Source organism: Heterodontus francisci, chromosome 10 (genome assembly GCF_036365525.1).
Source record: "Heterodontus francisci isolate sHetFra1 chromosome 10, sHetFra1.hap1, whole genome shotgun sequence".
NCBI lineage: Eukaryota > Metazoa > Chordata > Chondrichthyes > Heterodontiformes > Heterodontidae > Heterodontus > Heterodontus francisci.
Window position 1 is genome coordinate 59,792,157 of NC_090380.1, and position 22,382 is coordinate 59,814,538.

The window sequence follows — 22,382 nt, forward strand, 5'->3', positions numbered from 1 at the left end:
TTGCCAGCGGCCGGTAAGTTGTCTATCACTGGAGGGTCTCCCTCCCCCACCCAAATTCTCTGCCTCTCCCAGGAGTTCTCTTCTCCTGCAAGGATAGAAAGAGTTGAGAGTGTGAGAAATGGATTGTGTGGAGAGGAGGAAGGACAGCATTTGTGGAGGGTGACTGTGAGTCATGGGTATGAGATGGTAATAAAGATGAGGCTGAGTGTGAGTGTTGGCTGTTCAGATGGCTATGCGAGGTGCCTGGAAAGAGAGGAATGAGGAACTGCAAGGTGTGTTGGTCTGAGGAGTGTTGTGCAGGAGAATGCTGGGAAAGTCAGAAAGTGGGGCTTGGCATCTGAAAGTTTTATGTCACTCAACTGTCATAACTTCCTGAGGTCCTTGAACCTCTTGGAACACTGTCTCCAATTTCAAGGGACACTCCTGCTGTTCTCTTGCTCTGCCACTTCCACCCACAGCTACTTGGTTAGAGAGGCTGGCCTCTTCCTTCTGCCCTGGACAAACATCAACTCAGTGCAGTCTCTCAGATCTTGCAGCACAGCCTCCAGGTAAAAGTCCAAGACGCAGGGGCCAGCCTTCCCAAGTCTCTTTTCCATTCCTGTGGTTGCTGAAACCACAGGAATCAATGTACAGTTCAGAAATTTCTGACCTCTTCTGGCATTCCTTGAACTAGAAATCCCTCTTTTGATAGATTCAGTGTGTCATCCCGCCTGCCTTCTCTGATTAGTCGGGAAACTCAGAAATGGAATGCTAATACTGTGGCTGGGTTAAAGAGCTACGGAAAAGCCTGCTTTGATCACAAATGGGTTCCCAACCTGCTACTGGTTTGGTGCAGGTCAGTTTAGAAAAGATTTGTTGCTCTGGGATGGATTTCACGAAGGCAGTGGGGAAACCAATGCCGGGCCAAAGAGGCGAGGGGAACCTCGTCTCGGCCATTCTGGAGGACCCAAGGTCACAGTTTACAGTGCTCAGGCAATAAATTGCCCAGCGCCAAAGGCCCTGTTCCTTTAAGGACAGGGATCCTGCCTCCAAGAGCTGCCAGTGGATCTGAGGGCCGGCAGCTCAGCAATCTCAGTAGTGCCACTGGGAGCGATGGCCACTGCTGGTACTGCAGTAGGCCCGGGACCAGGAGCAGCCATGGAGCCCCAGGCTGCAGCTGAGTGGGGCTGGCTTGCTAGGGGCCAGTCATGTAGGCCCCGGTGAGGGTGGGGTGATTATTGAGGGAAAGGGAGCAGTGTTGTCGCAGGAGCAGTCTTTGCCGCTGGGGGCCCTCTGTGGGCCACAGATTACTCAAGCAGAAGGGACCTTGTCCCAGTCTGCAGAGAGGCTCCAAGTGTTACTGGGCAACCTCCCCACATGGCGGGGCTCTCAAGGCTGTTAATTAGTCATTAATTGACCACGTAAGGGCCTCAATTGGCCTCTGGGCTTCCACTCCCTGACAGAATTGAATGGCATTGGGAAGGTGATGGGCCCCCATGCCACCCTGCCCGTTCCTAGAGGGCTGATAAAATTCAGCCCTCTATCTCACCTCACAACAGTGCAATGTTACTGTCTGTTCCACCATCCCACCTGATTTTTGGTCTCACCTCTTCATGGTACAGAATGGCCCATTCCCTCCTTTCTCTGGTACAGAATGATCCATTCCCATTTTTTCTTGGTACAAAATGATCTATTCCCATCTTTCCCTGGTACAGAATGATCCAATCCCACCTTTTCATAGTACAGAATAACCCATTCCCACCTTGTCATGGTACAGAATGACCCATTCCCATTTTTCCCCAGTAAAGAATGATCTATTCCCATCTTTCCCCGGTACAGAACAATCCAGTCCCAACTTTCGCTGGTACAAACTGATCTATTCACATCTTTCCCTGATAAAGAATAATCCAATCCCATCTTTCCCTGGTACAAATTGATCCAATCCCATCGTTCCCTGGTCCATGGGGATTCTCCAATCTATCATTCCATGATGCAAGGGGATTTTGGACCTTACTGCTTGATATACAGGAATGACAATGTTATCAATAACTCCAAGCTCTGTACCTGTTGCATAAACTTGGGCCACCTTTACTCTATCAACATAAATGTTGAAAAGGATCATTTATTTAAACTGGAAAAAATGCAATGGGACCAATTTTCTAAGATCTCATTTGCAAATTCTGGCAAGTGAGGCTTCCTGCTGCCAGCTTGAAGCAGGAAATGTATGCTTTATTGATGCTTCTTAAGAAGTTACAGAAAGTTAAATGGAAAGGAATTTTGTCACAGTCACATAACAGCAGTTTACTCACCTGAAGCTGGTGGTTTTCTCTTCATTTTCCATATCACCAGTGCAACTATCATAATCACAACTGCTGCTCCAACAATTGATACTGTTTGAAATAATAGTACTATATGGTAAGACATAATCATTGTAAAATAATGTTGCTGTTCATTATTTATTCATCCCTGGAAAAGTGCCCATTCCCCTTTCAATATTACAGGGGGGAAATGCTCAATTACTGACTGTTCATATGTGAGTACAGCTACCATAGAATTCTCACTTAATAGCTGCATTAAGAGCAAAAAATAATAGCTGTTCGAGTAGTCAGATTGAAAACAATTACCACCTAACAGTAGGTGATGATGCCACCAGCATAACTCAATAAGGATTACATGGATTATAAATATTAATTAAAGTGTAGATATATGATAAAATTAAGGCAGGCCAATGCAGAAATTAAAAACTTACAAATCAATATTAATAAATAGTATAAGACCTCTATGACAACATAACAGAAATAACTAATACAGGGCTAGAAGTAGTTTCAAAAATACTAATATATTCATATTTTCTTTTACTTATCTAGTAAAATTTTCTACACTTAAGTTTAACAGATTTTATGTGATATTCTTTCCACATTAAAACATTAAATTTTGTGTAAGGGATAATTAAGGATTAGTTATTAAAATTTAAAAAATAACAAGCAAATTATCCAGAAAGAGGATTTGGTTTGTATTTTCACCTGAAAGGTATATTGATAAATTTCTCATATGAAGATGATTCATCGTGGCAATGTTAGCACCTGTTAATGACAAAAAAGCTGAATAACCATTTCTTTAAACTGTCTACTGTAATCAATTATTAATCATTAACTAGTACACCAAAATTTAAAGACCTGATTCTACGCAGTACTCAGATGTCTTAATTTGATATGTGATTCCTGACCACATGATATAAATCAGTGGGAAATCAATCATAAGAACTGGAGTAGACCATTAAGTCCCTCAAGCCTGTTGTACCATTCAATTAGATCATACCTCGTCTGTAACTCAACTCCATTTACCAGCCTTTCATCTATGACCCTTGATACCCTTACTAACTGAAATTTATCAGTCTCATTCTTGAAAATTTCAATTGAGTGAGTTAGCTGCCCATTATAGAATTACTAGAATATACAGCACCGAAACAGGCTACTTGGTCCAACTGGCCCAGGGTGGTGTTCATCTTCCCTCCTGCTTCATTGGTCCCTATCAATGTAACCTTCTATTCCTTTCTCCATCATGTTTTTATTCAGCTTTCCCTTAAATGTATTTATGCTATTTGCCTCATCTACTCCCTGTGGTAGTGTGTTTTATACTTATAACCCCTAGTTTTAGACATCCCCCACAAGTGGAAAAATGTTCTCTACCTCTACCATACCAAACCCTTTCATAATCTTAAAGACTTCTATAAGGTCACCCCTCATTCTTCTCTTTAGAGAAAACAGCCCCAGTCTGGCCAGTCCTTCCTGACAGATATAACCTCTTAGTTCTGGCATCATCTTTGGAAATCTTTTTTACATCTTCTCAAAAGCTTCCATATCCTTTTTTTAATATGGAGACCACAATTGTTCACAGCACAGCCAGGGGAATAATCATAAATTCTACCCAATTTACCTTTCTGTTGACTTCAATGCAAATTCGGGCAGGGTGCATAATGGGAGGTCAATCTGATTTAACCCATTTTACACCCTGCCAGGTTTGAAACTTCTAGTGGTGGTCAGTGTTGTTATCTTGACAGACATAATAGTCAATTTGTGCACTGCAAGATCCTATAAGTAGCATGTGACATGAATGTCTAGTTAATTTGATTTGTTTCCTTGATGTTTGTTAACAGAGGAAAGCTGACTTGGACATTAAAAAAACTCCCTTTTCTTGTTTGAATACCCAATGGGTTATTTCTGTCCAGCTGAACAGGCAATTTAACATTTCATCTGGTGGTTGGCACCTTCAACAGCGCAGCATGCTCTTTTCACTTTTACTGAGGCTTGCCTAACTGTTCAGATAGAAGTAAAAGTTCCTGTGACACTATTTGAAGAAGAGCAGAGAAATCTCTCAGTATCCTAGGGAAGAAGGGACCCAACACCCTTCCTGGCAATGACTGCTTGCATTGATCTCTGTGGGCCCTCTAGCCTTGTTGGCGCCTTAGATAAAGCCCTAATGGTATGGGCGTAAATGACAGCCATTCAAAGCATGGTGCCTCTTCCTGCTTCTATAAACTTTGGTGGGGTCAGTGACGGATGTCGTGGGTGGGTGTGTTGCAGCACTTAGTCCAGCATGTGTCTCACCATGTGTTCTCTTGTGCTATTTCGAAGTGAGCTGAATGTGTTATCAAGAGCTTCCGTTCAACCCCTGGGCTTGCTACTGGACCAACTATGCAAAGATGCGCTCTGATTCTTAGGGATTGGGGTTAGCTTACAGGAACAGTCTTTGGCACTAAGTACATGAGAATCTCTGAGCAAAAACTCAAAACAAGTAGGGTTGTTTTATTATTACAAAAACCTAAAAAGCGAAATCATGTGTGTCTCAGTCTTGGCAGGTGGGGGGTTTGCCTGACACTATCTCCTGTGTGTGTTAACTGATCAAAAAATAACCAGTTATACAAATTTTTGTTCATCAGATTAAAAAAATGGAAGCTTAAGTATTATATTAGTTTATGTCATTCAAAGTAGTTTATGAATGTAGGAAATGTTCTAAAACTCTGTATTTACCTCTTACATCCAAATATATTTTGCCCTCCTGTTTTCCATTTGGATAAGTATGAAATATGCAGGAATACCAGCCTTTGTCTGATTTGAGAGCTTCTTTGATTGTGATTGTGGAGTGTTGTTCAACAACATCCATTGTTATTCGTTGATTTTTTAGGTTTGTACCATTTGGTTGTTTGCTGTATACTGCAAGTTTTGTTTTGTTACTGGATTTCTGCCATTCAACTAATACCATCTTGACACCTTTATCAGAAGAGTCACATCGTAAGGTAACTGAACCACCCTTCACAATGGTTACATTCCCACTAGTTTTAAGTTCTATTGTTTGGACACCTAGGTAGAAAAGAAAGAGAATTAAGATATTACAAATTCACTTGTAACAACTTTCATAATAATCAGATATGATACTACAAATACAGTAGGTACTAATGTAACATAAAGTATTGCATTTAGATATATAACACCCCTCACATCATCATGACATCCCACAGTGCAAGATAGCCAATGACACACTTTTGAAAAGTAATCACTATTTTTTTAAAGGGCTACAAACCTCTTTGGAGTTGCTCCTGCTCTGTTGCAGTAACTGCACTGGGGACCCTGTTTATTTGCGTAAATGGATTTCTGGCAAAGTCACTACAGTGGAGTGGGTGCAGCTCCAAGGAAATTTGTGGCCTATGTAAGTCCAGCAGCTAATTTTCACACAAAAACTTTCCACAAATAGCAATGAAATGAAAATCTGCTCTAGCTGTTTTGGGTATGCAATGAATATTGGTCAGGACACCAGAAGTAAAAAAAAACTTTGAAAAACTATCACTGGATTTTTGACAATAATCTGACAAGACAGGAGAAATCTCAGTTTAACAGCTGATCCATTAAAGATGGTACCTTCATTTGAACTGGATGTTTTCTATCAAGCCTATGTTTAAACAAAGTTGCAAGTTCCATCATTTACAGGGTTGAGAAAGATTGTGAAAGCTAAAACCAAAACTTAGTCAATGCTGTGTGATTGGTTTAGTTTGTACTTTTTGGCATTTCGATTTCTGTGGGATTAGTATTAAAAAGCTAGGACCTATTTTCCATGATATAAAAGAGACAAGTTGGTTTGAATGAAGGAAGCAGTCAGAAAATCCAGTGCTAAAAGCAGCTTTTGAAATCTGACAGAAACAACCAATATCATTTTGAAAAAGAACTGTCAATTCTGAGTGCTGCACCCCAAGGTTGTTTATTTAGCTGCAATGCCTCTCTCTGGTGCATCGGTGTGTACTGTGGAAGCTTGGAACAATTGAGGTGGTTTGCACACAGGTCTTTTTTAAGCCTATCTGTAGCATTTTCAGTTTTGACATGTTAGGCTGCTTGATTGGGTTACCACCCAGAACTGAACAGTTTGCTTGATCAGTGCCCAAAGCACTGGTCTCAGTATTCATCCTCCACTACCACCAGCCCAAAGCAACTGCCGTATGTACGATCTGCACTGTAGCAACTCGTCAATCTTGCTTTGACAACACCTCCTTCCCCTTCAAGCTTCACTACTGAGAAGGACAGGAGCAGCAATGTCATGAGGCACCTCCAGCTTCCGCTCCATGTCTCACAACATTCTTTTAGTTTAGAGATACAGCACTGACTTGGATATATTTAAATATCACTGTTCCATCATCGTCACTGAATTAATATCCTGAAATCTGGTACCTAATCTGAAACTAGTGTCTTAAACTTAAATAAAGACAATGACAAAAGTATGGAAACAAATTTGCCTTCAGTGGACTGGGAAAATAGGTTAAACGGTAACACGGTAGATAAGCAGTGGCAGACATTTAAGGAGATATTTCATAACTCTCAACAAAGATACATACCACTGAGAAAGACTCTATGAGAAGGAAGCCCTATCCATGATTATTGAAGGAAGTTAAGGATGGTATCAAATTGAAAGAAAAGGTGTAAAATGCTGCGAAGATTTGTGGTAGGCCAGAAGATTGAGAATATTTTGGAAACCTGCAAAGGATGACTTTAAAAAAAATAAAGAGGGAAAAGTTTGAATATGAGAGTAAACTAGCAAGAAATATAAAAACAGACACTAAGAAATTCTACAAATATATAAAAAGGAAAGGAATAGCTAAAGTAAGCGTTGGTCCCTTAGAGAAAGAGATTGGGGAATTAATAATGGGAAACAAGGAAATGGCAGAGACTTTGAAAAAGTAATTTGCATGGGCTGGACTTTAAGAGCCTGCCGCCGATCTTGGGCTGCATGCCAAAGAGCAGTCGCGATCTCCCACGTGGCAGCTCATTTAAATAGCTGGGGCAGCCTGCCCCTCCCAATCATGTGGACGGGGCGGATTGTTGGTCCCCAGCAATGGCAGCAGCTGCCTGTGAGCAGGCGCTGGTAGAATTTTTAAAGAGGAAACCCCCCAAAATTAAATTAATAAAATTGCATCGCCCCTTTCCAAACCTCACCAAAAACAATTAAATTACCTATTTGCCTTCCCCCCCTCCAAAACACTTACCTTTCACATCTGACCTTCCACCCCCAAACTGCACAAAGTTTAAGGTTCAACCCTTCCCACCATCCCCTACATCTATAACTTTTATTTGACCCCCCTCTCCCCCCCACCGCACTGAAAAATGTACCTCCTCCCCCTCCTCACCAGTGTGGCACCGCGTTTCCCTGGATGGGGATCTGAACGTGCGGGAGTGCCGGCTGCCACACCAAAGATCGTGGCAGGCCCTCATGATAGCAGGTAAGTCTATGTTAATTTATTAAATTTATTCATTTGCATATTTAAATTGTGTTCCTGTTGCCCAGCGGCAGAGGGGCCGCCACGGAGCCTCGCCACTGCTGGGAGGATTGGCTGAGCCCTCCTGGCGTTGAGGTCCATGGCAGGCCTCATCCAAGACCCATCTTCAGGCTCCCCCCCCCACTTCCTGCCAAAGAACCTGATGCCTGGGGGAGAACAAAATCCAGCCCTATATGTCTTCACGGAAGAAGACACAAAAAAATCCCAAGAATAGTAGAAAATCAAGGGACAAAAGGGAGGGAGGAACTTAAAACAATCACTATCACTAGAGAAAAGTTCTAAGAATACTCATGGGACTAAAGGCTGAGAAGTCCCCTGGACCTGATGGCCTGCATCCTAGGGTCTTAAAAGAAGTGGCTTCAGAGATAATGGAAACATTGGTTGTAATCTTCCAATTAGGCCAGTTAGCCCAACGTCCGTCATTGGAAAAATGCTGGAAATCATTATTAAGGAAGTAGTAGCAGGATATTTAGAAAATCATAATACAATCAAGTGGAGTAACTATTGTCATGATTGTTTGTGTGGGCTTGAGTATTAGAGACTATGTGGTACTTGGAAGTGAAACTGAGAGTAACTCAGTTTTTTGGGGAAAACACCTGACTAGGAGGTTGTTGTAAGGTTGGATAGGCAATACTGCTGTAGTGAATAGAAGTGTTTATTAAAGTTTGCTAAATCTTTGTTAAAGTTAAATCTGTGACTTCAAGTGCGATTCCTCAGCCTGAGATGTGACAAACATGGCTTTATGAAAGGAAAACCACGTTTGACAAATTTATTAGAGTTCTTTTAGGATGTAACAAACAAGGTGGATAAAAGGGAGCCAGTAGATGTAATGTATTTCGATTTCCAAAAGGCATTCGATAAGGTACCACATAAATGATTACTGCACAAGATAAGAGCTCATGTTGTTGGGGGTAAGATATTAGCATGGACAGGGGATTGGCTAACTAACTGGAAACAGAAATTCAGGATAAATATGTCATTTTCAGGTTGGCAAACTGTAACCATTGGGGTGTCACAGGAATCAGTGCTATTTACAATCTATATAAATGATTTAGATGAAGGGACCAAATATATTACAGCCAAGTTTGTTGACAATACAAAGATAGGTAGAAAAACAAGTTGTGAGGAGGACACAAAGAGCTGAATCTTCTGCTCCTGCTGCTGATGTCGATGGTGGGCGAAAAAAACAGTGGCCCGCCCATGTTGTGGAGTCACCACAATCTTCCGTGCAGTGGCTCATTTAAGTAGCCCGCACCACCCCCCCACCCCCCAATCACATGGAGAGGGCTGGCCTCCTGTCCCCGGTAATGGCATCCGCTGCCTGTGCACAGACGCTAACCTTTTAAAGGGCTGTCAGCCCTCCTGGAAAGTTTAAATATTTAAAGGTAGAGCAAATTTTTTTAAAATTAAGGTATTTTTATTGCTCCTCTCCCACCCACCAAATAGCAGTAAAATTAATTATTTACCCTTTCCTCACCCCAAAATACTTACCTTATCCATCTGACCTTTCCCCCCAACCTGCACAAACTTTAACCTCCAACCATTCCCACCATCCCCTACACCCATGATGTTACTTTGACCCCGTTTCCCCTCCTCCACCCCCACACTGATAAAATTACCTCCTCTCCTTCCCCACCAGTGTGGCGCCTCATTTCCCCAGACGGGGATCCGAAGGCGCTGGAGTGCCGGCTACCAGGCCGAAGATAGCAGCGGGAGATCAGACAGCAGCGTATCATTTATTCATTAATTTTAATTTATTTAAATATTCAAATGGGGTCCAGTTGCCGAGCAGCAGGGAGACTGCCATGAGGCCTTGCCGCTGCTGGTAATATCAGGGCAGGCTCTCCCGGCATCGGGGTGCATAGTGGCCCTCTCCTGGAGGCATCTTCGGGCCCCACGCGCCATGGACCCTGACACCTAGGGAGAACAAAATCCAGCCCAAAGGGTCTTCAAAGGGGTATAGAAAGGTTAAGTGAGTGGGCAAACATTTGGCAAATAGAGTGCAATGTGGGAAAAGGTGAGGTTGTCCACTTTGGCAGGAAGAATAGAAAAGCAAAATACTATTTAAGTGGAGAGAGACTGCAGAATGCTGAGGTACAGAGGGATCTGGGTGTCCTTGTACATGAATCAGACAATGTGAGCAGGGTACAGCAAGTAATTAGGAAGACAAATGGAACTTTGTCCTTTATTGCAAGAAGGATGGAATATTAAAGTGGCAAAGTCTTGCTGCAACTGGTGAGACCACACCTAGAGTACTGCATACAGTTTTGGTCTCCTTACTTAAAGAGTGATATACTTGCATTAGAAACAGTTCAAAGAAGATTCACTAGGTTGATTCCTGTGATGAAGGAGTTATCTTATGAGAAAACATTGAGAATGTTGGGCTATATTCATTGGAGTTTAGAATAATGAGAGGTAATCTGATTGAAACATGTAAGATTCTTAGGGGGGGTTGACAGGTAAATGCTGAGAGGATGTTTTCCCTTGTGGGGGAATCTAGAACTAGGGGGATTAAAATGAAGGGTCTCTATTTTAAGATGGAGATGAGGAAGAATTTCTTCTCTCAGAGGGTCATTAATCTTTGGAATTCTCTACCCCAGAGAGCAGTCGAGACTGGGCCATTGAATACACTCAAGGCTGAGCTAGACAGATTTTTGATCTACAAGGGAATAAAGAGTTATGTGGGCAGGTAAGAAAGTGGAGTTGAGGCCACAATCAGATCAGCCACGATCTTGTTGAATGGCAGAGCAGGCTCGAGGGGCCGAATGGCCTAGGCCTGCTCCTATTTCTTATGTTCATTTGTTCTTATTTAATGTGATTGTAAGAGCACCATCACCCCAATGACTGTAGCAGTTTAAAGAGGAAGCCCACCAGCATTTTCTCAGCGCTGTTAGAGACGGCCATTAAAATCAACCTTGCCCACATCCTGATTTTTTTTTTAAATGATCCTTTTTGGTATATCTGTGGTACTGTTATCGGTTAACAGTAACAAACAAGAATCTAATCCAAAAAGAGTGTGCTGTGAGACCTGTTTGGTTCCTAAGCCGATTGTGCAACTTATGTCCTATCACTAATCTTATCACTTTGGTCAGTGCTCCCAATATCTCCTTTTGCTTGGTTTCTTTTTCTTTTGATTGTGCCTCCATGGAGTGTCTTGAGATTTTTTTTCTAACTTGAAGGCACTACATAAACATATATATTGTTCTACCACTTTCTGCTCAATAATTTTTCTTTAAATAATTTTTTAAAACAAGAGGATAAATGTCAGAATGAATTTGGAGATGTGGGGAGCTGGATTGTGCTTCGCTGGAAGTCCGACATCTTTATGTTGCTTCTGGATTTTACTAACGGTGCCAACCATGCAGGGCGAACTTCGCATTTCGACACAGCAGGATAGTATTTAAAGGGCCAATAACTGAAATTTTACGACACGTTTTTGATTTTACTGATGGTGCATGGAGACAGCAGGGCTTCAGAGCCTTGCATGATTCCTGAGCGCAAAATCATTTACGTAAATTTTGAAAAAAAATGGTCCCAGCACCAATCTTTGTGGAACATCTGTGGCAGCTTCCGCTAGTCTGGAATATCTATCATGAAACCCTTACTTTCAGTTCTCTGTTTTGCAGCCAGTTTGCTATCCATTCTGCTACTTGTTCCCTGACTCCACATGCTCTGAGCTTAGTCATTACTTCACTATGTGGTAGCTTTTCGATGGCTGTGTGAAAGTCTACCTATATTGCATCATTGAATTACCCTTGTATACCCTTTCTCTTCCTTCTTCAACGAATTCAGTAAGGCTGATCAGGCATGATCTACCCTTTTGAAATCTGTGCTGATTATTCTTTGTTATTTTCTGGTTTCTAGATATTTTTCTATTACATCTTTAAGTAAAGCATCCAATATTTTTCCTACCATTGACATTAAGCTTGCAGTTCCCTGGATTATTCTATCTCTCTTTCTGAATATACAATTACGTTAGTTGTCCTCCAGCCCTCTGGCACTATTCCATTGTCTATAGAATTTATATATCTATATACCATCAACATCCTCGGGGTTATCATTGACCAGAAACTGAACTGGACTAGCCATATAAATACTGTGGCTACAAGAGCAGGTCAGAGGCTGGGAATTCTGTGGCGAGTAACCCACCTCCCAACTCATGAAAGCCCTGTCCACCATCTACAAGGCACAAGTCAGGAGTGTGATGGAATACTCTCCACTTGCCTGGATGGGTGAAGCTCCAACAACACTCAAGAAGCTCGACACCATCCAGGACAAAGCAGCCTGCTTGATTGGCACCCCATCCACAAACATTCACTCCCTCCACCACTGACGCTCAGTGTGTACCATATAAAAGACGCACTGCAGCAACTCACCACGCCTCCTTCAACAGCACCTTCCAAATCCACTACCTCTTCCACCTAGAAGGACAAGGACAGTAGATGCATGGAAACACCACCACCTCAAGTTCCCCTCCAAGTCACACACCATTCCTTCACTGCTGCTGGATCAAAATCCTGGAACTCCCTCCCTCAATGCACTCTGGGTGTACCTGCACCAGATGGACTGCAGTGGTTCAAGAAGGCAGCTCACTACTACCTTCTCAAGGGCAATTACGGATGGACAATAAATGCTGGTCTTGCCAGCGATGCTCACATCCCATGAAACGGAAAAAAAATGTAAAATGTCTATCCAGACCAGGGATTTTATCTTCACTATCTTAAATAATGTGAAAATCTTTTCTATTTCTTCTTCTAATGTCAAGTCACCTTCTTAGTCTCTCTGGTAAAAACTAAGGCAAAGTAATTTCAATTACTTTTCTTCAATTCCATGAGTTCCATGTTCACATTGAGTAATAGTGAGTTGAGAAATATATAAGTCCTGATTTTAACTCGGAGCAACTATTGGGCTGAATTTTACAGCCCCACCTCCGCCAACATTGGGGGCTGTGGCGGGGGTGGGGGGGTTGCTGGGAAATGCATCCGGTAGAGGAAGGCCCGGCCCAATATTGCCGGTGGCAGCGAGGCTTAATTGGGTGCCATTGGCAAAATGCGGTCCTGGGTCCTGCTGCCTGCTGAAGCAGTACCGTTGTCGCCTCCGCTAAATTCAGCCCCCATCTTACTATTCTCTCTACAGTGCAGAGTGAGCACAATGTAATTACAGATGAGGAAGGCCATTATCCAATCTTGATTCATACATCCAGAGAAATCCAAAAGTGCTCACATTTCAGTGTCCGATTGTTTCTTCACAGATTCCAGGGTATTCCCCTCTAATACACTTCCTATTTGATACATTTATCTGTGTGAGGAAGTATTTCTTGTCATCCGCTGTTACAAGCAGGCGAAGAAGGGGTTTCAGGCTCTCCCTTTCGCCCCGTCTCTGGTTTGGCCATAACAGAGTTTATCTTTTTCAACATAGTGACTTTTAGCTACCACCTCAGTGAGCCCTTGCTCACTGTTCCTCGAATATAATTACAAATGAAACAATCATACAGGTTTTCTTGGGTTTAAACAAGAAAAATGTAAGTTTATTAACCTTATCACTCTAAACTGGTAAAAATTACTAAAACATGTGATGTATCCATGCTCATACGATAGGCACACACACACAAACACAATAGATACAGAGGGGAAGAAAGAGTTGGGAGGTTGAAGTAAAGTTGGTAATAAATGGAATGCAAATACTGTGCTGTTATGTCCTTAATTGATGTTAATGTCTTGGAGTCCTCGCTGGGGCCACATGCACAATTTCAGGCTTGCTTCTCTGGTTCCAGAAGACCGAAGAGAGGTTTCATCTGTCTTCTTGGTGGTCGTCTGTAAAGGTCTGTAGTCAAAAACATAGAAGCTGCCACCATGGTTTCCCTGAGACTTTGCTGGAGACAGGGACACAGAGAGATGCTTTTTCTTTGAGTTCAATTGCAGTCTTTTTTTTTCACTCTCTGAGGCACAATTCAAAAACCTCAGTTTTACAGCAACAGGTATGTCATGTGACCATCTCTTTCTTTGAAACAGCCACTTCTGGAAGGATCTTTGAACTTCAGAGTCCATTGAACATACGCGGTGGGCGGAGTGGGGGGGGGGTTGGTGGTTGGCAGTTAGCTCTTTCAAAGACAAAGGGTGTCGGCATCTTTTTGTCTCCACTTTTGACCAAACCAATCTTGCTAATTGAATCAGGGAGCATCCCCATTGTTCCAGCTGGACTAGGTAATTTCCTTCTATCTCTCAGCCAGTATTTGTCTTCTCAAAATGCAAATGTGCATGGCCATTTTTAGCTCTTATTTATTTAGAGATACAGCACTGAAGCAGGCCCTTCGGCCCACCAACAACCGCACATTTACACAATTCCTACATTAACCCCGTATTCTCTACCACATCCCCACCATTCTCCTACCTACACGAGGGGCTATCAACCTGCAAGTCTTTGGCTGTGGGAGGAAACCAGAGCACCTGGCAGAAACCCATGCAGACACAGGGAGAACTTGCAAACTCCACACAGGCAGTACCCGGAACTGATACCGGGTCGCTGGAGCTGTGAGGCTGCGGTGCTAACCACTGCGCCACTGTGCCGCTTCAGTTTTGCTTTTTAAAAATGTTATCTGTAGTGTCCGGTAAAAAGTTTTCAAGCATAGTTTCATATGATGAAATTAATACTTTTCATTTGGCATGTGTCATTTCTGTCACATCAGGCCTAAATTGAACTTTTACTAGTTTGAATCTGTGTCTCCTTGGTGTACTTTCTTAATTTTATTTAAAGTAATAGTCAGAATTTACCTTTATATTTTCTTAATTATCATTGATATCTCTTTCAGACCACTTTTTAGACGCCTCCTTTTTTAGGCTGTGAAACCAAGACCATCCGCTCTTTCCTTATAGGTCAGGCCTTTAACAATTGTGGTCAACCTCGTGGGACTTCACTGCACTGCCTCTAATGTTTGAATGTCAATAATTTGCATCAGCAGCCCTAATTGTCTGCTGTACCTAATATGTAGTCTGGTCAGGGTGCTATAAAAGATTGGTCATGTCTTCCTTAATTACTTTAACTCTGGTTTAATATTCAAATGATTTTGTTGATTGCTGTTTTGCATTGATTAGAAACATTGAGAGACAAGTCAATTAAGACTTACAGGTCTCTTTTTGCTTTGCCTTTGGCTATATCACCACCATTCATAGAGTACATTTTGCTTTTTTTCCTCCTGATTTACAGTTGTTTGCATTTTATTTCATCTGCTGATGCACTCCCCACTTACAAATTTTATCCAACTCATTCTGTAGTTTCTGAACTGCCTCCGCTAATTTGCAGCTCTGGTTTTGTAATGGCCTGGATTTTTTTTTATTTGTTCCTGGGATGTGAGTGTCACTGGCAGGACCAGCATTTGCTGCCCATCCCTAATTGCCCTTGAGAAGGTAGTGATGAGCTGCCTTCTTGAACCGCTGCAGTCCATCTGGTACACCCACAGTGCTGTTCGTAAGGGAGTTCCAGATTTTTGACCCAGTGACAGTGAATGAATGGCTATATAGTTCCAAATCAGGATGGTGTGTGGCTTGGAGGGGAATTTGCAGGTGGTGGTGTTCCCATGTGTCTGCTGCCCTTGTAATTCCAGGTGGTAGAGGTCGTGGGTTTGGAAGGCGCTGTTGAAGGAGCATTGGTGAGTTTCTGTAGTGCATTTTGTAGATGGTACACAATGCTTGAAGGAGTGAGTGTTTAAAGTTGTGGATGAGGTGCCAATCAAGTGAGTTGCTTTGTCCTGGATAGCATTGTGCTTTGTGAGTGTTGTTGGAACTGCACTCATCCAGATAAGTGAAGGGTATTCCATCAAACTCCTGACTTATACCTTGTATATGGTGGACACGCATTGGGGAGTCAGGAGGTGAGTTACTCGCCACAGAATTCCCAGCCTCTGACCTCTTCTTGTCGCCACAATATTTATGACTGGTCCAGTTAAGTTTCTGGTCAATGGTAACCTCCAGGATGTTGATGGTGGGAAATTCAGCGATGGTAATGCCATTGAATGTCAAGGGGAGATAGTTAGATACTGTCTTGCTGGAGATGGTCATTGTCTGGGACTTGTATGCTACAAATGCAACTTTCTATTATCAGCCAAAGTCTGAATGATGTCCAGGTCTTCCTGCATGCTTGGAAACAGACTGCTGCAATACCTGAGGAGTTCTGAATGGTACTGAACACTATGCTATCATCAGCAAACATCCCCACTTCTGACGTTATGATGGAGGGAAGGTCATTAATGAAGCAGCTGAAGATAGTTGGGCCAAGGACACTACCCTGAGGAACACCTGCAGCGATGTCCTGGGCTTGAGATGATAGGCCTCCAACAACCACAACCAACTTCCTTTCTGCTATGACTCCAACCAGTGGAGAGTTTTCCCCCTGATTCCCATTGACTTCAATTTTGCTAAGGCTGCTTGATGCCACACTTGGTCAAATGTTGGCCTGATGTCGAGCATAGTCACTCTCACCTCACCTCTTGAATTCAGCTCTTTTGTTCATGTTTGGACCAACGCTGTAATGAGGTCTGGAGCTGAGTGGCCCTGGCAGAACCCAAACTGAGCATCGGTGAGCGTGTTGTTGCTGAGCAAGTGCTGCTTGATAGCACTGTTGACAACACCTTCCATCACTTTGCTGATGATTGATTGTAGACTGATAGGGCTGTAATTGGCCGGCTTGGATTTGTCCTGCTTTTTGTGGACAGGATATACCTGGTCAATTTTCCAAAGTGTTGGGTACATGCCAGTGTTGTAGCTGTACTGGAACAGCTTGGCTAGGGGCATGGCTAGTTCTGGAGCTCAAGCTTTCAGTGCTACTGTTGGGAAGTTGTCAGGGCCCATAACTTTTGCTGTATTCAGTGCATTCAGCCATTTCTTGATATCACATGGAGTGAATCGAATTGGCTGAAGACTGGCATCTGTAATGGTGGGGATCTCAGGAGAAGGCTGAGATGGATCAACCAATCGGCACTTCTGGCAGAAGATGGTTGGAATGTTTCAAACTTGCCTCTTGTACTGATGTGATGGGCTCCACCATCATTGAGGATGGGGATGTTTGTGGAGCCTCCTCCTCCTGTTGTTTAATTGTCCACCACCATTCACGACTGGATGTGACAGGACTGCAGAGCTTTGATCTGTTAATTGTGGGATCGCTTAGTTCTGTCTATAGCATGCTGCTTCCCCTGTTTAGCATTCATGTAGTCTTGTGTTGTAGCTTCACCAGTTTGGGTCCTCATCTGCTCCCTTGTACTCCTCATGGGAAGGAGGGTTGATCCTCTTGTAATCATAGTGGTAGAGTGAAGGATATATCAAGCCATGAGATTGTGGCTGAATACAATTCTGCTGTGCCTCATGGATGCCCAGATTTGAGTTGCTAGATCTGTTCTGAATCTATGCCATTTAGCACAGTGCTAGTGCCACACAACACGATGGAGGGTGTCCTCATTGTGAAGACAGGACTTGGTCTCCACAACAACTGTATGGTGGTCACTCCTGCAAATACTGTCATGTATAGATGCATCTGCGATAGGTAGATTAGTGAGGACGAGGTCAAGGAGGTTTTTCCCTCTTGTTGGTTCTCTCACCCTCTGCTGCAGGCCCAGACTGTCAGATATGTTCTTCATGATTCAGCCAGCAAGATCTGTAGTGGTGCTACTGAGCCACTCTTGGTGATGAGCATTGAAGTCCTACATCCAGAATACATTCTGTGCCCTTGCTACCCTCACAGCTTCTTCCACGTCGTGATCAACGTGAAGGAGCGCGCTGATTCATCAGCTGAGGGTGGGTGGTAGGTGGTAATCAGCAGTGGGTTTCCTTGCCCATGTTTGAGCTGTCATAAAAAATCATGGGTTCAGAATCAATGTTGAGGACTCCAAGGGCCACTCTCTCCCGACTGTATACGACTGTGCCGCCACCTCTGGTGGCTATGCCCTGCTGGTGGGACAGGACATAATCAGGGATGGTGATGGAGGAGTCTGGGACATTGGCTATCAGGTATGATTCCATGAGTATGACTATCTCAGGCTGTTGCTTGACTAGTCTGTGGGACAACTCTCCCAATTTTGACAGAAGTCCCCAGCTGTTGTTGAGGAGGACTTTTCAGGGTCAACTGGGCAGGGTGTGCCTTTGTCATTTCTGGTGCCTAGGTCAATGCAAGGTGGTCCATCCTGTTTTATTCTTTCTTTGGTAGTAATGATACTTAAACTGCCAGTGTTCATTGCCATTACTCCTCTGAAATTGACAGCGACTCTGGAGTCTGCACATGTGCAGTGAAATGCAGAAAGCCATAAATTGCTGTCAGTGATTCTAAGCTTCTCCACAGGGTGTGCTATTGAATTCCGACAGACAGCAATCAAGTAGAAATCATTGAACTGACTAGAACTTGCCCTGTTATGCTATTAGTCTTGCTGTAAAAACCCTTGAAAAAGTTACACCTTATTGAATGAGGTGTTACTGTGTTCTAACAGTATACTAAGTTCATAATTATTGCTGAACAGCCTCACTGGCACTGAAACACTAATTTTATATTGGTGGAATATCAAAATTCTCCTTTATGACAAAAAATTCACTTTCTAAAATAATTTTTTTTAGAAGTTTATTTATAATATTTCAGCTTTTACCTTAATCCCATGTGTATATACTAATTATTTTGCTTTCTGTAAAATGCTGATGAAAAACAAAGAATTTGTTTTTTTTTGTGTTTTTACTTCCTGGTTGCAGCCTGTGAGCATACTTCCAAGTAATTGGCTGCTAACCCTGCCTAATGGCATCACTGTTACTGGGTGCCTGGAGATTCCCCTTAACTTGGTATCAGATACAAGCTGACTTCGGAAAAGGGGAAATCCATGCCACAGAGAGCGCTGGATCTTTGTGGGCAACTTTTTCAAAGTCAGTGGCAAGTGCCATCACTTTGACGCTGACTGCAAAGTCCGGGCCATTGTATTCAAAGTTAAGGGGCTGAACCTTCTGAGCGGTGGCTCATTTAAATAGCTGGGGCAGGCTGCCCCCCCCCCACCCCCCACCACATGGAAAGGGCTGGCTGAATGTCCCCAGCAATAGCGTCAGCTGCTTGTGCTGATGCCATTTTTAAAGGACTTTGAGCCCTACCAGTAAACTTAAATATTTTAAGATAAAGTGCATAAAACTAAATAGACATTTCTTCTGCCCCTCTCCCACCCACTATAACAATTAAATTAATTATTTGCCCACTCCCCCCACAAAACACTTACATTGTCCATCTGCCCTTCCCCCCTCAAACTGCATAAACTTTAACCTCAAACCCTTCCCACTATTCCCTACACCAATGATGTTACTTTGACCCCGTTCTCCCCCCCCCCCACCTCGCACTCATAAACTTACCTCCTCCCCCCTCCCCACCAGTGTGGTTCCTCGTTTCCCAGGACCCGGATCTAAATTGCGGGTGTGCTGGCCACCAGGCCGAATATCGCAGCGGGACAGCAGGTGGTGGCGTATACATCATTAATGTATTAATTTTAATTTAGTTAAATATTCAAATGAGGGTTTATCACCAAGCAGCAGGGGGTGCTGCCACGAGGCCTCGCTGCCGCTGGCAATATGGGGCCGTGTCCTCCCAGCATCGTGGGTGCGTTTCAGCCCTATCCCGGAGGCATCTTCAGGCACCCGCCATGGACCCCGACTCCTGGGGAAGAACTAAGATGAAATGAAATAAACAAAAAAAATTTGTAAAAAATGTAAAAAAGAAAAAAAGAAAATATAACTAAAAATAAAAGTAAAATGGGGGGGCCCGTCATGCTCTGAAATTATTGAACTCAATGTTCAGTCCGGCAGGCTGTAGTGTGCCTAATCGGTAAATGAGATGCTGTTCCTCGAGCTTGCGTTGATGTTCACTGGAACCCTGCAGCAATCCCAGGACAGAGATGTGAACATGAGAGCAGGGGGGAGCGTTGAAATGGCAAGCAACCGGAAGCTCAGGGTCCTGCTTGCGGACTGAACGGAGGTGTTCCACAAAGCCGTCACCCAGTCTGCGTTTGGTCTCCCCAATGTAGAGGAGACCACACTGTGAGCAGCGAATACAGTATACTACATTGAAAGAGGTACAAGTAAATCGCTGCTTCACCTGAAAGGAGTGTTTGGGGCCTGGGATAGTGAGGAGAGAGGAGGTAAATGGGCAGGTATTACACCTCCTGCGATTGCAGGGGAAGGTGCCATGGGACGGGGACGAGGTGGTGGGGGTAATGGAGGAGTGGGCCAGGGTGCCGCGGAGGGAATGATCCCTTTTTTTCTTTTTTGCATTTTTTACAATTTTTTTTTGTTTATTTCATTTCATCTTAGTTTGTTCAGTTTGCTTACCCACTGTTTTTTTTCATTTTTGTACTTGCTGCTGTTCAATCTTCAGTCCGTTAACACCCTATCTGTACGAATGCTTTGTCTTTCAACACACCATTAACCTATTGTTTGCCTTTGCTCCATGACCTTTTGGTCAGCTATGTGGCCTTGTCCAATCTACACCTTCTCCTTTGTTATCTCTTGCCCCACCTCTGCCTCACTTGCTTATAACCTTTGACATTTCTAATATTTGCTAGTTCCGAAGAACGGTCACTGACCTGAAACGTTAACTCTGCTTCTCTTTCCACAGATGCTGCCAGACCTGCTGAGTGGTTGCAGCATTTCTTGTTTTTATTATACTAAATTATGGTGCTAGTTATGTTAGTTTTATTGTGGAATTAAATGAAATTTTACACTAATTGGTTATGGATTGAAGTGGAAACAGTCCAAAGCTTGATACATTCTTTTTCTAGACAAGCACTTTTTAAAGAATCCTTGTTAACATTTTAGGCCCATTGACCTGAAACAGTAAACAGATGCTGCCGGACCTGCTAAGTATTTCCAGCATTTTGTGTTTTTATTTCAGATTTCCAGCATCTGCAGTAATTTGCTTTTGATTAAAGAATACTTCTTTGTTTAATGTATGAGAATGTTAATATTGTTATAAATTGGCTACATTTGTTTAGACCTTGTCAATTGTCAAGTGTGGCAAAGTATCTGAACCTTCAAAAAGATTTATATTTTCAAATGTATTGAATTGCGATTTTGAAAAGCTAAAGACGAAAGCACTGGATTATAACTGACCAAGTGCCCTTTGTGTAGTGGTTAGCAATTGGGCCGTTGAATAAATGCAAAAGAAGGAAGCAATGGACTGTAATTCATGGTCTTTTTAGCACCGTTCCATCATAACTCAGGGACAAGTGCCAGAAAGGCCAAAAGTTTGGCCCCTGGCCTTGTCTAGGGTGAAGCCTATAAGACCATTGGCTCAGAAGGGGCTTGGACAGAGACAGACTTTCCTAATGCCAGGAGTTCCTGCATCCTATGTCTCTCAATTACTTGACATATCATCACAAGCCTGCCATAATACAGCAGTGGACCCCATCTGGGGCTTCAGCCTGAGGACAGTTTCCTGGGCCTTTAAGATTTGTGGCAAGGATTTTTCTTAATCTTTAAAGTGGCTCACTTAAAAAGGGAGCTGAAGGGTATTTCCTTAACCTTTCTGGGGAGGATCTCAATGACCCCCTGCACCTGGCATAGCAGCAGCTTCTTTGGCTTGTGAGTTTCTTAGGTATACCCTTCGGGCTGAATTTCGTGGAAACGGCGTGGGTTCCGGGCTGAAAAGGCGAGAGGAAGTGGCATTTAAGTGGCTTGTAATTGGTCACTTAGGGATTCAATTGGCCTCTGGGAGGGCAGGCTGCCTTTGGCCTTTCCTACCCCTGACTTAATTGCAGTGTGACAGGAAGGCGACTGGCCCTCCGCACACCCCCACCCTGCCTTCCGCCACGATTCTATGGGCCCCCCACCTCCCATCATCTCCTGGGGGTCCATTAAATTCCCCACACCAGGCGCAATTTAATTAAGGGATCTCCCCGTTACTGCAAAAAACTTTGGGGCAGTGAGCAGCTGAACTCCTGGGTGGGTATATTCTGGCACTTAACACTGGGATGCACTCACTCAAACATCTTAATCCCAAATTTATCCATTACTACTCAAGAATTAAGATTTTTTTGAAGTGTTCAGAGACATTTTTGACAATGGAATTCAGTACATAGTTTCTATCCAGTGTCTTTAAATAGGTATTATATTATATTGATATATACAATAACAACGTAAAATGGAAACGGTTTTAGCTGAATAATGGTGGCCACAAAGATACTTAAAAGACATTTCTCAGCACACTGAACAAATGACTGAATCGATAGTTTCATCACCAAAGAATTGGACAGTAGTACACTTGAGCTGTTTCCACACATGGATATTTTATCAGCTAATGTCTTACTGCAGTACCACTTTGACTTGAAGTTGGATTCTGTTATGCTACATTATGGTTACTCATGTTTGGAAATACACAAGTTTAATTCTGGAACTTTGATCTTGTTGTTTCTGCCAATACTAATCACTTGTAAATCTAGCATGTCGTAATAGTTCATAAATAATGTTAAATAAATTCATTTTGTTTAGGACGATATAGTTCATGTCAAGTACTTGATGTCACGAATTGGGTTTGCAGAATACGCTTAAGAATGACTAGCCTGATTCTTTCTAATTTCATCACA

General features: G+C 43.0%; 1 protein-coding gene across 2 annotated transcripts in view; it reads right to left on the reverse strand.

Moving 5' to 3' along the window:
- Positions 1-22,382, reverse strand: part of LOC137374126 (T-cell immunoreceptor with Ig and ITIM domains-like) — a 47,380-nt gene that overhangs the window by 23,735 nt on the left and 1,263 nt on the right. The window contains exons 2-4 of one of the 2 annotated variants that reach the window (XM_068039891.1): positions 5,250-5,339; positions 3,003-3,062; positions 2,289-2,369 (exon numbers count right to left, since the gene is read on the reverse strand). In XM_068039891.1, the coding sequence (XP_067895992.1) occupies positions 2,289-2,369; positions 3,003-3,062; positions 5,250-5,339 (231 nt within the window). Of the gene's footprint in view, positions 1-2,288; positions 2,370-3,002; positions 3,063-5,009; positions 5,340-22,382 lie in introns of both variants that reach the window. The other variant, XM_068039889.1, reaches the window with a different exon arrangement.